Source organism: Strongylocentrotus purpuratus, unplaced genomic scaffold (genome assembly GCF_000002235.5).
Source record: "Strongylocentrotus purpuratus isolate Spur 01 unplaced genomic scaffold, Spur_5.0 spur5_scaffold_12, whole genome shotgun sequence".
In the NCBI taxonomy this organism is placed as follows: Eukaryota; Metazoa; Echinodermata; class Echinoidea; order Camarodonta; family Strongylocentrotidae; genus Strongylocentrotus; species Strongylocentrotus purpuratus.
In genome coordinates this window covers 29671250-29683271 of record NW_022145597.1, presented here as the reverse complement: position 1 = coordinate 29683271, position 12022 = coordinate 29671250, and the positions used below count along the sequence as shown (strand labels likewise).

General features: G+C 40.7%; 1 protein-coding gene across 1 annotated transcript; it reads right to left on the bottom strand.

Moving 5' to 3' along the window:
* Nucleotides 1–829: 829 nt before the first annotated feature.
* Nucleotides 830–10777, bottom strand: LOC115922767. Its single transcript, XM_030982351.1, has 7 exons — nucleotides 10428–10777; nucleotides 6847–7137; nucleotides 6222–6486; nucleotides 5370–5497; nucleotides 4613–4768; nucleotides 3504–3647; nucleotides 830–2293 (listed from the first exon to the last, which is right to left on the bottom strand). The coding sequence occupies exons 1-7, from the start codon at nucleotides 10552–10554 to the stop codon at nucleotides 1191–1193; spliced, it is 2214 nt and encodes a 737-aa protein (XP_030838211.1). The 5' UTR covers nucleotides 10555–10777; the 3' UTR covers nucleotides 830–1190.
* Between the last annotated feature and the right edge of the window lie 1245 nt (nucleotides 10778–12022).

Sequence of the window (12022 nt, the reverse complement as noted above, 5' to 3'; positions counted from 1 at the left end):
TGTTCTAATCTGTAGGATATTTGTGAAAGTAGATCATATGAAATATGAGACCATTCCAGATCTTTGAAATTTGTTTTTTAACAAGCACATATTGTGATATTGGTTCTGTTTTATATTTATACGAAGAATTCAATGAGACACGAAAATCAAGTTAAAAAGAATGGAAACATTATTAACAAATGATATGTGTGAAAATATATGGGTTGTTTAAAAATGAATTTAAATTTTCAGAAGACGGCCAATGGTAATCTTACATATTATAATTGACAACTGTACAACATTTCGGAAATGATACATTGGTAAATTTGATAGTAATTAAATTGATATTGATAACAATAACGTATATAGCAAAAATCACCAAGTAACTTATCGTACAATTCTTTGACATTACAAAGTTGGTAGAGTATACAAATGTAAATATATATATATAATATATATATATATATATATATATATATATACATACTTATATACATATATATTTCACAGTTAACGATTGAATTATTCATACCTTAACGAAGTTTTGTAATTTTCGAAGTACATGATAGTGAAAAATTGATTTATTCAGATGTATGTATCATGAGAATGAGACATATTAAAGCTTACTTTAAAAAGTGTTTAACAAAAGCCCTGATTCGACTAGTTCGTCTTTCATTCTTGAAAAACATCAAACATCACACTTTCAAGGGGTATGCATAATTCAGTTGCTAACTGTATAAATACATAATATATATATACATACAGGTACATACTCAGTGACACACACACACACACACACACATTATATATATATATATATATATATATATATATATACATATACACATAATACATTCGTATCTATGTATTATACAATAATTTTTTTCAGAAATATACAACCACTTAAAGATGAGGTTGAGTTCAGGTCATGCGATTGCATTGTTAAAGTAACAGTGTCGAATCGATCAGCAAAAGTTAATCATGTAGCATATAAGTATTGGTGTGTACTGCAAGGTTTTTGGCCCGTATTTATATGCAAAGAGTTGATATCAATCGTTACACATAAGAGACATGAGACTCTTCTCTGAAGGTCTTCCACACTTGCATTCAATGGTACAATTCAATAACAATGGTACTACTCATAAATTAATTTTCACCTCTCCCCAGAACTCATCCTTCTCTTTAAGATGAAGAGAGTGTCGCCATGTGGACTATATGTATCCTGGCTTGCTTTCGTTATCAATCAAATTGGGCCCCGTTTTAGGTCTTAAGAAGAATTGAAAGGTGGAGAGAGAGGAGTTGAACGTGTTTGAATCCGGCTGATATTCTTGGAACGAGTTAAGATTGTCAGTTTCGTTTGCATGGACCAGGTGGGAAGGCGAAAAAAGAGAGGACGAGGTGCATGGTGATGACGGCGATTGGGAAGTACCCTGTGAATCAGGCGACGTGATCGAGCAAGATCCATAACTGGAAGATAAGGACATCGGCGCCGTCGGCGACAGCGGAGGAGACGTCGTCATCGACATAAAGGATAATTCTGGGGACTGAGATGGTTCCGGCCGGGACATCGGCGCCGTCGGCGACAGCGGAGGAGACGTCGTCATCGACATAAAGGATAATTCTGGGGACTGAGATGGTTCCGGCCGGGATGAATCCAAAGCTTCCCCGTTGACGATTCCACCAGAACTTGATGACTCCGGCCCAGATAACGCTGTTAAATGTTGAAGGCTGGAATCGACTGCATATGGTCGTTCAGCAGTTAGCAATAATGGGGACGTCAATGATATCGATGACGAGATATTCGACGGCGTTGCGGCTGACATTACCGGCATCGTTATATACGATGATTGTTCACTCGGTAAATTACTGCTTCGTCGACGCGGTGGTAGTCGGAGTCGTAACCGCTTCATTGCCCAATCATCGAGACGCGTCTCGCCCTTCTGCTTCCATTTTAAACATGTGACATCCTTGAGCACGTGGTCGATCAGCTTGGCATTCGAGTCGGTGTTCGACAAGGACGTTGGCCCGGAGTCTCGGTAGAGCAGAGGGATGACGTTTGGGTGCATGGTGTCCAACGCGTGATGGAGTTCAAACAAATGCCATTCGTTTCCTGAAAGATCGTTCCCCGAAAACGATGGCGATGATGGAGACGACGAGGATGATGATGAGGAAGTCAGTTGTACAGCTGTAGTATTTATCATTCCTGATGTAGATTGCGATGATGAGATCGATGAATGCCGGTAGAAATCTGCTGACAGTAACACGATGCAGCGGCGGCTTTTTGTCAGCGCTTCCACGATTTCTTCACTTTCAACTAATGATGCAAACAGAATGAGGAAACAGAATATACATATTGTCCAAGAAACGCATGATCAGTGGTTGTAAATAGGAAATCGAACAAGTATAACATCTAGATTAGGCCTACTAATGTTAATACATCATTAAGATAAGTTATCTTGATATTGTACTTGTATGTTCCCCCAATAAGTGTCCACTGGATTTGGTTTTTGGTTGAGAAGGGGGGAACGGTTTTACTTTGATCAAACTTAAGCCTACATTTTTTTGTCACTCGAAGTAGCAGTCATCATGCGGAAAAGAAGAGAAGGTACAAATATTTTTGTTCGATCTAATCTATTTCATTATGATGTTATTCTTATGGAGCTCTCACACTCTGCCGTGTAGGCCTACCGTCCACCTGCCGGGCTATTAAAAAAACATCAGAGTCCAGAACGTTGGGTTTTGAGCGAACTTGTCCCCGGCCGCAAAAAAAAATTCATAAAATTAATCTTTTCACCGTTTTGTTGCCATCTTCTGACCGTTCTCACCGGGCGCATACCGGGTGTTGAACGTGCTTCTACCGTCTTCACCGCCCAGATTGACTTTTGTTGAAAATTTTGGCCGTTTCCATACCGGGCCCATACCGGGTCTCGAACGTGTGCACTGGGTTTGTAGCAGCCACCTACCAGTCACTTAGCGTCCCCTCACCGCTCGGAGCGTCCTGTGAGCGAGTCCCCGGACTGCTGACGTCATGACACGACTGCCATAAATACCCCGATTTGAACGGCAACGGTCAGTCCGCTCTCCATTTTTCATCACCGTTCTGTAACGGGTTATGAGCGTTTTGTGAACGTGTTCATACAGTGTGACCGTTTTCATAACGTATTCATACCGTCCTCATACCGTTCAACACCGTCCTCTTGCCGCTTACTTGCGGCCGGTGCCAGCCGGCCAAAGTTTTGAACATGCCCAAAACTTTCGCCCGGTCCCACCGGGTGTAAATAAGCGCCGACGCCCTATTAACGTGTTGCCCGCTTTGATAACGAACCACCGTGTGCCCTCGCCGTTCTCCACCGTCCGCAGACATTTTCGCGCACGGTGGCAAACGGTAGGCCTACACGGCAGAGTGTGAGAGTCACTTAATGCTTCAGTCATCGATTGTAGGCGCAACGTAATTTTGTTTAAATGTTGTGAATAACAGAACTTTACTGAAGGAATTGGAATTAAAAAATAAAAATTGAACAAACCAGAACCGAATGTTGCGTCTCTCTCTCGTATGAATAGTTTATACTGGTCCTGCAAACTCGGGCAGAGAATGGTGTCGACAAAGGATTTATCCTGGCCTTCATAACATGAAATGATGTATGCGTCGTACAGTTTGTTATCTATCTCTGGAGAAAGAGAGACGGAGAGAGAGAGAGAGGGAAATGTATGTCAGCTGTTTAAAACGTATTTTGATATCGAAAGATATATAGCAAAAACAAATCTTTAAGAAAATAATTCTCGTAGCAGTCGATATCTCTATACTATTTTTTCCTGGGCAGAACTGCGCATGCTATATTCAATATTTTCTTCCAAAGCACTACTGCGCATGCTCACTGTTCATTGGCAGAATTTGTGTCAAATTCGAACGCGCAGACGACCCGTTGAGCGAGTCCTTATATAGTCTGCTTATAACCTTGCCGCTTGCAGTATAGGCGCAAGTCACCGGTAGTTTAGACCGCGCTATATAGCGCTTGATCCAGATCAGCTGGTAACTAATCGGTTCGGATCTGAATTAGTTGTAAAGAAGAGATATAAAACAAATCGTATCCGGACACCTACCCCGGGAACATTCATCCCTCGGATATAACCACCTCCAGTCAACTACCCCCTACGGCAACCACCCCCTAGAACGACTACCCCCCTGGACACCTACCACCGGACAACTGCCCCCAGACAACCACCCCTCGGACAACAACCCCCGGACAACTACCCCTAGAACAACTACCCCCGGACTAGTACCCCCAGACAACTACCCACAGGATAATTGTCCGGGGGTAGTTGTCTTGGGGTAGTTGACCGGGGGTAGTTGTCCTAGGGGTAGTTGTCTGGGGGTAGTTGTCCGTGGGGTAGTTGTCCCGGGGGGGGGGGTAGTCGCCCTAGAGGGTGGTTGCCCAAGGGGGTAGTTGTCTGACGGAGTATAGTTGTCTTAGGGGGAAGTTGATTGGGGGTGGTTATCCGGGGGTGGAGGTCCAGGGGGTAGGTGTCCTAGAACCAAAACAAATATACCAAGCATTTAGTACGAAACTATAGTGGAAATTATATATTTTCGGAGGGACTGGCAAAAGTTACTATTTTTCTCTCGAAATTATACCTTCTGTTTCTAGTGTGGTGCGATGGTCATGATACCAAAGTTTGACGTCAGTGCCATAGCGTTTCCATGACAACACGAAAAGGGAGAGGAGGATGATCAATGTCGCAATCACGACCACCACACTGGTTGTATCCGTGACCGTGACTACATGTTCCTCTGTGATCGTTGTAAGAAAGTAGATAAAGAAACACGCACGTATGAGATGCTGATAACTGTAATGTGATCGAGAGCACTGTGGTATTACAGGTGGAGGCTCATGATATGACAGGTCCCGGGTTCGATCGTTGCTCGGTGCTTGATATCCTTGGACGAAATGTTTCATCCCTCTGGTCCTATGTGTATTAATGGAGACCTTGCAATGGTTAAATGGTAATAGCTCAATCTGTAATAAGTCTACCCTGGGTAATAAACCCATTGCCTTCTGGAGCCGGGGGGGGGGGGGGGGGGGGGGGCTCCTGTGTTAAAACCCTATGGGAGTGGGAGCATTCAGTAGTCAATGGGTTAAAGTCGACCAGTTAGGCAGAATATAAATGGACATCTAACACTTCACGCCTGAACCTATCCCAATTTCTTTGAGAATCCAATTTAGGTCAATTCGTAGCCAAAGACGTAGTCGCGTCGTGATCACGTCATAATCAAGTTGTAATCAAATGGTAGTAGATTCGTGACCATGTCGAAGGCAAGCCAACTCGTCGTAAAGTCGTAAAAATCTTGACTAAAGACGTAAGGTGTCTACACGGTCTAAGGATATGCTTACCAAGCGAGAGTGTAAGGTTGACTGTCGTTATGTACTGGGAGATCTTACACATGACCTGGTATCTCCCCAAAGCCTCTTCGGTCACATTAGTGATGTTCAGCCATGTAGACAAAATCTTTAAAGGCTTCCTGTGTGAAGGAAGTCAAGTATAAAGAAATGCCTAAACATGTATACCGGTAGGAAGGTTTTCCTTTTAAATGTTGTGAGCGTTGAAATGTTGAGGACCTTGTGCCGATACGTGCGCTCTATAAGAATCCAATATTATATTATTATTATCACCCTTATATATTATGTACGTCACGATTCTCGAAAATCGATTTCAAACAATGAAATGAAATTTGTATGAATTGATCAATCGTATCCGTGCCAAAAGGTTATTAAAACAAGATGAAACATGAATCATAACTTCTCCTTGCATTGTTTGATAACTGTGGTGAGTCTGGAAGTTTTCGGACAAGCAGAATAAATTTCAGAATTTCAAGAGCCGGGTTTTCTGCCGGGAAGGAGGCAAATTTTCTTCTCATACTCATACTTAAGATATGCCAGGGTGGGTTTTCCCAAGTGGTAGGGGGTCGGTAGGGCATGCTTCTTGAAAAATTAGCTATGCTGTCATACAGCAGGTTAGGGAATCGTTTTTGAACGCACTGCATTTGGCAAGCGATTGGAAACGCACAAAATAATATTTCAAAAATGAAGCAAAACAGAAGTGTTTACTTGTTTAGAATTTGCTTCGGTGGGCAGCTACCCCTTTGGCTGAACTATACGCACTACAATTGTGTTTTGCCCCTCTTGAAGTCAAGGTCTGGATACGCCCCTGGTAAGAAGTTAATAAAAACGAAAAATCTTGCTTACCTTTGACAAGTCTGAGTTTGGGTGACATTTCCGTCTTCTTTTCGGCTCCCATATGAGAACTCCGTGCCATGGATATCATAGAAGTCCACCTTTTCATATATCCCGTTGGTCTGATTCAGTTTTTTCCAATTATACTGCAAAAGAAGATCGTTTCGATACTTGAACTGGCAGAAGAAGGAGGCGTTCCCTCCAAGAACGGCCATCTGATCCTTGCACACAGCGCTGGACGATTCGAATGGAATGGGTTTGTTGATCCAAGGGCGCTCTGCACAGAGATGGAGGAGTGAGAATGAGAATGAAAATGAGGGAGAAAGAAAGAGAGAAAGAGAGGGGATGGGGAAATAGGGAGGGGGAAGAAAGAAAGAGAGAAAATGTTATCACTATCATTATTACTATTATAATTATTATTACCATGATTATTATTATAATTTTTATTATCATCATTATGATATTTATTATTCTCAATAATAACATTATTGTTAATATTTTTGTTATCATTATGATTGTTATTATTATCAATGATATTATTATTGTGATATTATTATTACTATTATAATCTATATTATTATTATCATTATTATTCTCCTTTCCAGCACTTCACCCGTTATCTCCCGCCCCTGCTTACTTTCGATACTCATGTTGATACTTCGAGTAATGTTCCTCACACCATTCGACACCACGCAAGTGTATGTTCCTCCAGCGTCGACATCTGTGGAAAGGAAATTGAGCGTCTGGTTGCTGTCCTCTAGCTTATACTTGGTGTCGGAGTTGTTGCCCAAACTCCAGGAGTCGTACGGGATGTCATTGAAGAACCACTGTATGCTACAAAAATTGACGCTCCTACACTGGAGAACACGGTGCTGGCACTCAGGGGAGAACACCAGGATCGCAGTCTCTTCCAGAAAGGAAAGCTTATCTGTGAGAGTGGAGTAATGCAAACGCTTACTGGGACCAGCTGGTGATCAAATACCTCACAATCCAAGGAGTTAACGTCATATGAAAAAGAATTTAATATAACAAATCATTTTCAATTTTACAATCCATTTGTATTGACATCACATGAAAAAGAATATAACAATGGTTTATCAAAGACAAGTTCCAAGTATTATACAGTTTAAAGAATGAACGCACAGATGTGATGAAACATAAGCATAGAGCTTGAATCGTTACAACACCTTTCAAATATGTGATATATGACAAATAAAATTCCCTAAGGGCTGTGAACTATTGACACTTTCTACGAAGAACAAGAAGAAAAAACTAGAAAAAAGAAGTATAGTGTTAAGTCAGTAATCTTCAATGATCTTATTAGCCCAAAGCATCTTATCACTCATATTCCACCCGTCAATACGCAGATTTTCATCACTTTCTTCCCAAATCTACGATCAGTTAACATTTCGTAAGTTGTAATGGAATTAAGTAATGGAATGACCTAGACAATGATAATTAACATAATAAAACTGTTGGTAAATTAAAAAAAACTTTTGAAGAATGAAATGTTCATGCAGTATAAAAAACACGCCCAATTAAATAATGATTAATTTGCTCCATATGTTTTGTAATAAGTACTGCAAAGCACCGTCTGGGGGCGCATAGGGACGCAATGTCGCTTGACGCCGTGTCCGATATGTGCGCACATGGCTGGTGCTTTGCTGTAAACGTTTTATGCTCATATATAAGTCTACACAGCCAATGTGGTATGCTTAGCAATTTGAGCCTAGTAGCTCTTGTTGGAATGCTCCCCAGGGAGTGGAGAAAGTGCATACATTGTGTGCGGGCAAGCCAGATTCCGATGACCTGGGGTAATAATGTAAAGCGCTTAGAAACTCGGACATTCACGACGTATTAAGCGCTATATAAGCAATACTATTATTATTATTATTACACAGTGATCCGCCTAGAGGGTTGAAGCCGCGAGGCAGATCACTGTGTAAACACGGTAATAATCTTTTCTGTATTTGTGTATTCATTTATCGATTGGTTTTATTTAGCATTATTGTTATTTTATTTATTTTAACATTGCAATTATGATCATCATTGTTATTATTATTATTATTATTATTATTGTTTTCATTATTATTGTTATTCTGCTAATTATAATTTTTATTATTATCATTATCATTATAATTATTATTCTTGTTATTATATTTATTATTATCATTATAATTTACTATATCATTATTTTGTTCATTCCTTTCCTTTTACTCGAACATTTAAATATAACCTCTAAATTTTACTATAGCCTGCTCAGATATAAACATCACGGGGCATCACGGGTTCCAAAGCTCTAGCTTATTATTCATGCTGAATGAATTATCTCCTCATTTCATTTAAATTCAGTCGTAATAAATCGGCACTTTAGATTACTCTTCCTGTTATTCAAAACTCTTTATTGCACCCTATAATACCTTTTTCAAGCAACAGGAATACATTTGAAAGAAAATCTAAAAGAAAACAGGAAAGAGACTTAGAGCACTATGCCTTGTGAGCAGGCGCGCCGGAAGCAGTTTGGGATTGGGGTGGCAAACATTCCAGGGGGCTCACCTTCCAGGGGCAGTGACGTAATGAGCAAAAAAGTTTGGAAGGAGGGGGGGGGGGGGCAGAAGAAAAATCTGCATCACCACCACTCTTACACGTTACATGCAGGCCTCGCGGAACGCTTTTCAAAGTGGGGGTATTAACGATCAGGTAGAGCGTAAATTGGCTTGGGGTCCAGTACATAAGCCTCGGCAGGGGGTCAAGGGGCTGAGCCCCCGGAGCTCACGGATTTTAGGCATTAAATTACGGTCAGATAAGCATATTTAGATACCTTATTATTTTGTGACGCTGGCAGGTCACTAATTGGCGGAGAGTCCAGGGAGCAGAGCCCCCGGAAACTTAGGGTTTTTAGGTATTTAATTACGGTTAGATGAGCATCCAGGGGCCCTATTTAAGGTCATTGATGTGGTCCAGGGGGCAGAGCCCCCGTAAGCTCAGATGTTTTAATATTTAACTACGGTCAGAGGAGCATCCAGGGGCCGCTTAGAGCCCTTTGTGGGGTCCAGGGGGCAAAGCCCCCGGAAGCTCAGGGGTTTTAGGTATTTAATTACGGTCAGATGAGCATCCAGGGGACCGCCTTAGGGCCCTTGGTGGGGTCCAGGGGGCAGAGCCCCCGGAAGCTCGTTTTTTTTTAAGGTATTACTGTCAAATGAGCATCCAGGGGACCGCCTTAGGGCCCTTGGTGGAGTCCGTATGCTCTGAGGTTTAAGTTTTAATTACGGTCAGATGAGCATATTTTGATACCTCATTTGTGACGTTGGCAGGTAACTTAATATTTCTCTCTCTCTTTCTTTCTTTTTCTCTGTAACATACTTTTTCAAAAAGTGAGGGGGCTCGAGCCCCCGAGCCCAGCGGATTTGCAGACCATGACATAAAGGTTTCTAAATAAGCATATTTTTCGCCCGACTGTAAATTTGGGAATTTCTAATTTTCCAACAAACGCATAAAAAGGTATGACTTACAAAAATACTGGAAATTCATGTCATTTCAGCAACATTTGTAAATCACTGGTATCGAATAAAAAAATACCCCCCCCCATCAGTACGCCATCGTTCAGGAGCTCATGTCTTCTCACCCCTATATAACAAAAAACAGACACGCTTTTACATTCTCTCACAATACATGTATGTCCACGATATGCGCGTATCGCTATTATAAAAACCTCCATTGATAAATATAGGTGGCATGCGCAATTTTTAGGAAATTTAATTCCTATTAACTTTCCTTTTCTTTGAATGGAATTTATATGTGATTTAATTCTGGTTTTTATTATTGTTATGTACTTTTGGGTAAAAATACAACCATCTTTACTCCTTTACTGCCTTTTTTTTTTTTTTTTTTTGGAGGGGGGGGGGGGCGTTTTGGGGGGGGGCAAAAATGCGTTTTGCCCCCCCCCCCCACTTTTTTGACTGGGGGGCAGCTGCCCCCCCTGCCACCCCACTTCCGGCGCCTATGCTTGTGAGAGACTAGACAGAAAAAATAACAAGGCAAATGAAGGGAAAAACAATAGCTCCAATAATACGTAGTATACTAATAGTAATTAACATGTATATTCATGATAAACCTTGTCATTGACATCACATAATACAATACAATGAATGAAATATTTTTTTTTAAATGTAATAAAATGCTTTGTTAATACATGTACAAGTTGTAGCGTCCACTTACTACTATCAAGGTCCGCCAAACAATCCGTTGCTTCAGTCATGGTCTCATTGCCAAGAACTGACCAAACACTGATCAGTAGGAATACAAGTCGTCTCATTACTTCCAAGTCCCTCATATTATCATTCATGATTCTCCAAACAGATGATTCGAAACTCAACAAGCTGAGAAGCTTCTTTTTCTACAAGTCATTGACGAATTCGTAGTTAATTTAGCAATATCCTCGCCAGAGCCGCCTTGGGAACCTTGCGCGGTGGATATGATAAGACAAATAGAAATGGAATCGAAATGCCTCCGTTCTTCAAATAAAATTAATTCTTGTTGAACGATTGTTAAGAAGAGATATGCTGCGACCGTCGACCTACATGAGCATCGACAGTATGCAGGATCGATCGTGTTTGAAGATCTGCCCAAATTTGGAGGCAGAATACAACGGAAGTCAATGGATATATTACTTCTGCTTTGTGGTACTAAAATCAACAACATATCTCATGACCGGAAAGTACAAGGACTCCCGGATACGCATCGTTTATACTAGATTATATAGATTTTGCAACGTAATTGTGGGCTTTAGGGTTTGTTCAAGCTGCTACCTCGAAACCATTGCATGGAGCGAAGATAGCTGACAGCAAAAGTGAAACTCAAACTTTCACTGATGATCTGTTTTTTCTACTTTTTCTGCTTGCAATAAAACTAGCTTCATATCCGGGTGGACTGCCCTTGATATGCATCCGGATATATATAAATACGTTTCGTATTTGTTTTAAAAAACCCGGACTAGAAGAAATTGGGGATAGAGCGTTTGCATCAGCAGCTCATTCTCCGTGGAATAATTTCCTGCTTTCTCTTCAAACAACCAATATCCTTCAAAATGTAAAAGTCATACTTAAAAATAAAGTTGATTTCTGGTCATGCGATTGCATTGTGAAAGAAACGGTGTGGAATCAATCAGAAAAGTTATTATGTAGCATTAGTAGTATTGGTGTGTACTGTAATCATTATGGTGCCTTCACTTAAACTGTATCATAATGTGAAAGAGGATGTAATTTGATACACGCTGCTGCAAAGATCCCCCCCCCCCCCCCCCAAAAAAAAAAAAAAAAAAAAAAAAATTGTTTAGAGAAAAAATAATATTGATAAAAGAATACATAATTTGGGTGTGCTGTGGTTAGCAGAAAACCTCAATGTTGTATTCTTTCATCAATATTTTACTTTAAACATGTTTCTATTAAAAATCCTTTAACATTATGATACAGCTTAAGTGATGAACATTTTGGGGGTCCCAACATTTTAGAGGGGCTTTACAAAAGAAAAAAAATATAAGGTTTTTGGTATGCCCTTTTAAATACACAATTATCTGAGAAGTAAAAAAAAAAGGGGAGGGGGGCTCTTCACTCTAGGAATCTTCATTTCTTTCTATCTTCTTTACCCTTCCCCTACTTTTTTATGCCGGGGAGGAGGCACGTACCATCTCCCTGCATCTGTCACTGATCATGGATGTACAAAAAGCCTTAACTGAATCGATAACATATTATTCTTTGTTACGTCATGTTCGTAGGCACTGCTAATGGTTGTGCCAGCGAGCCCTGTTATAATGG

Coding starts and splice junctions, on each gene's coding strand:
- LOC115922767 (XM_030982351.1), bottom strand. CDS start 10,554: ATGAATGATAATATGAGGGACTTGGAAGTAATGAGACGACTTGTATTC. Junction 4,769..5,369: donor CAACCTTACACTCTCGCTTG/GTAAGCATATCC, acceptor CAACGATCACAG/AGGAACATGTAGTCACGGTC. Junction 2,294..3,503: donor AGACGCAACATTCGGTTCTG/GTTTGTTCAATT, acceptor TTGCATCATTAG/TTGAAAGTGAAGAAATCGTG.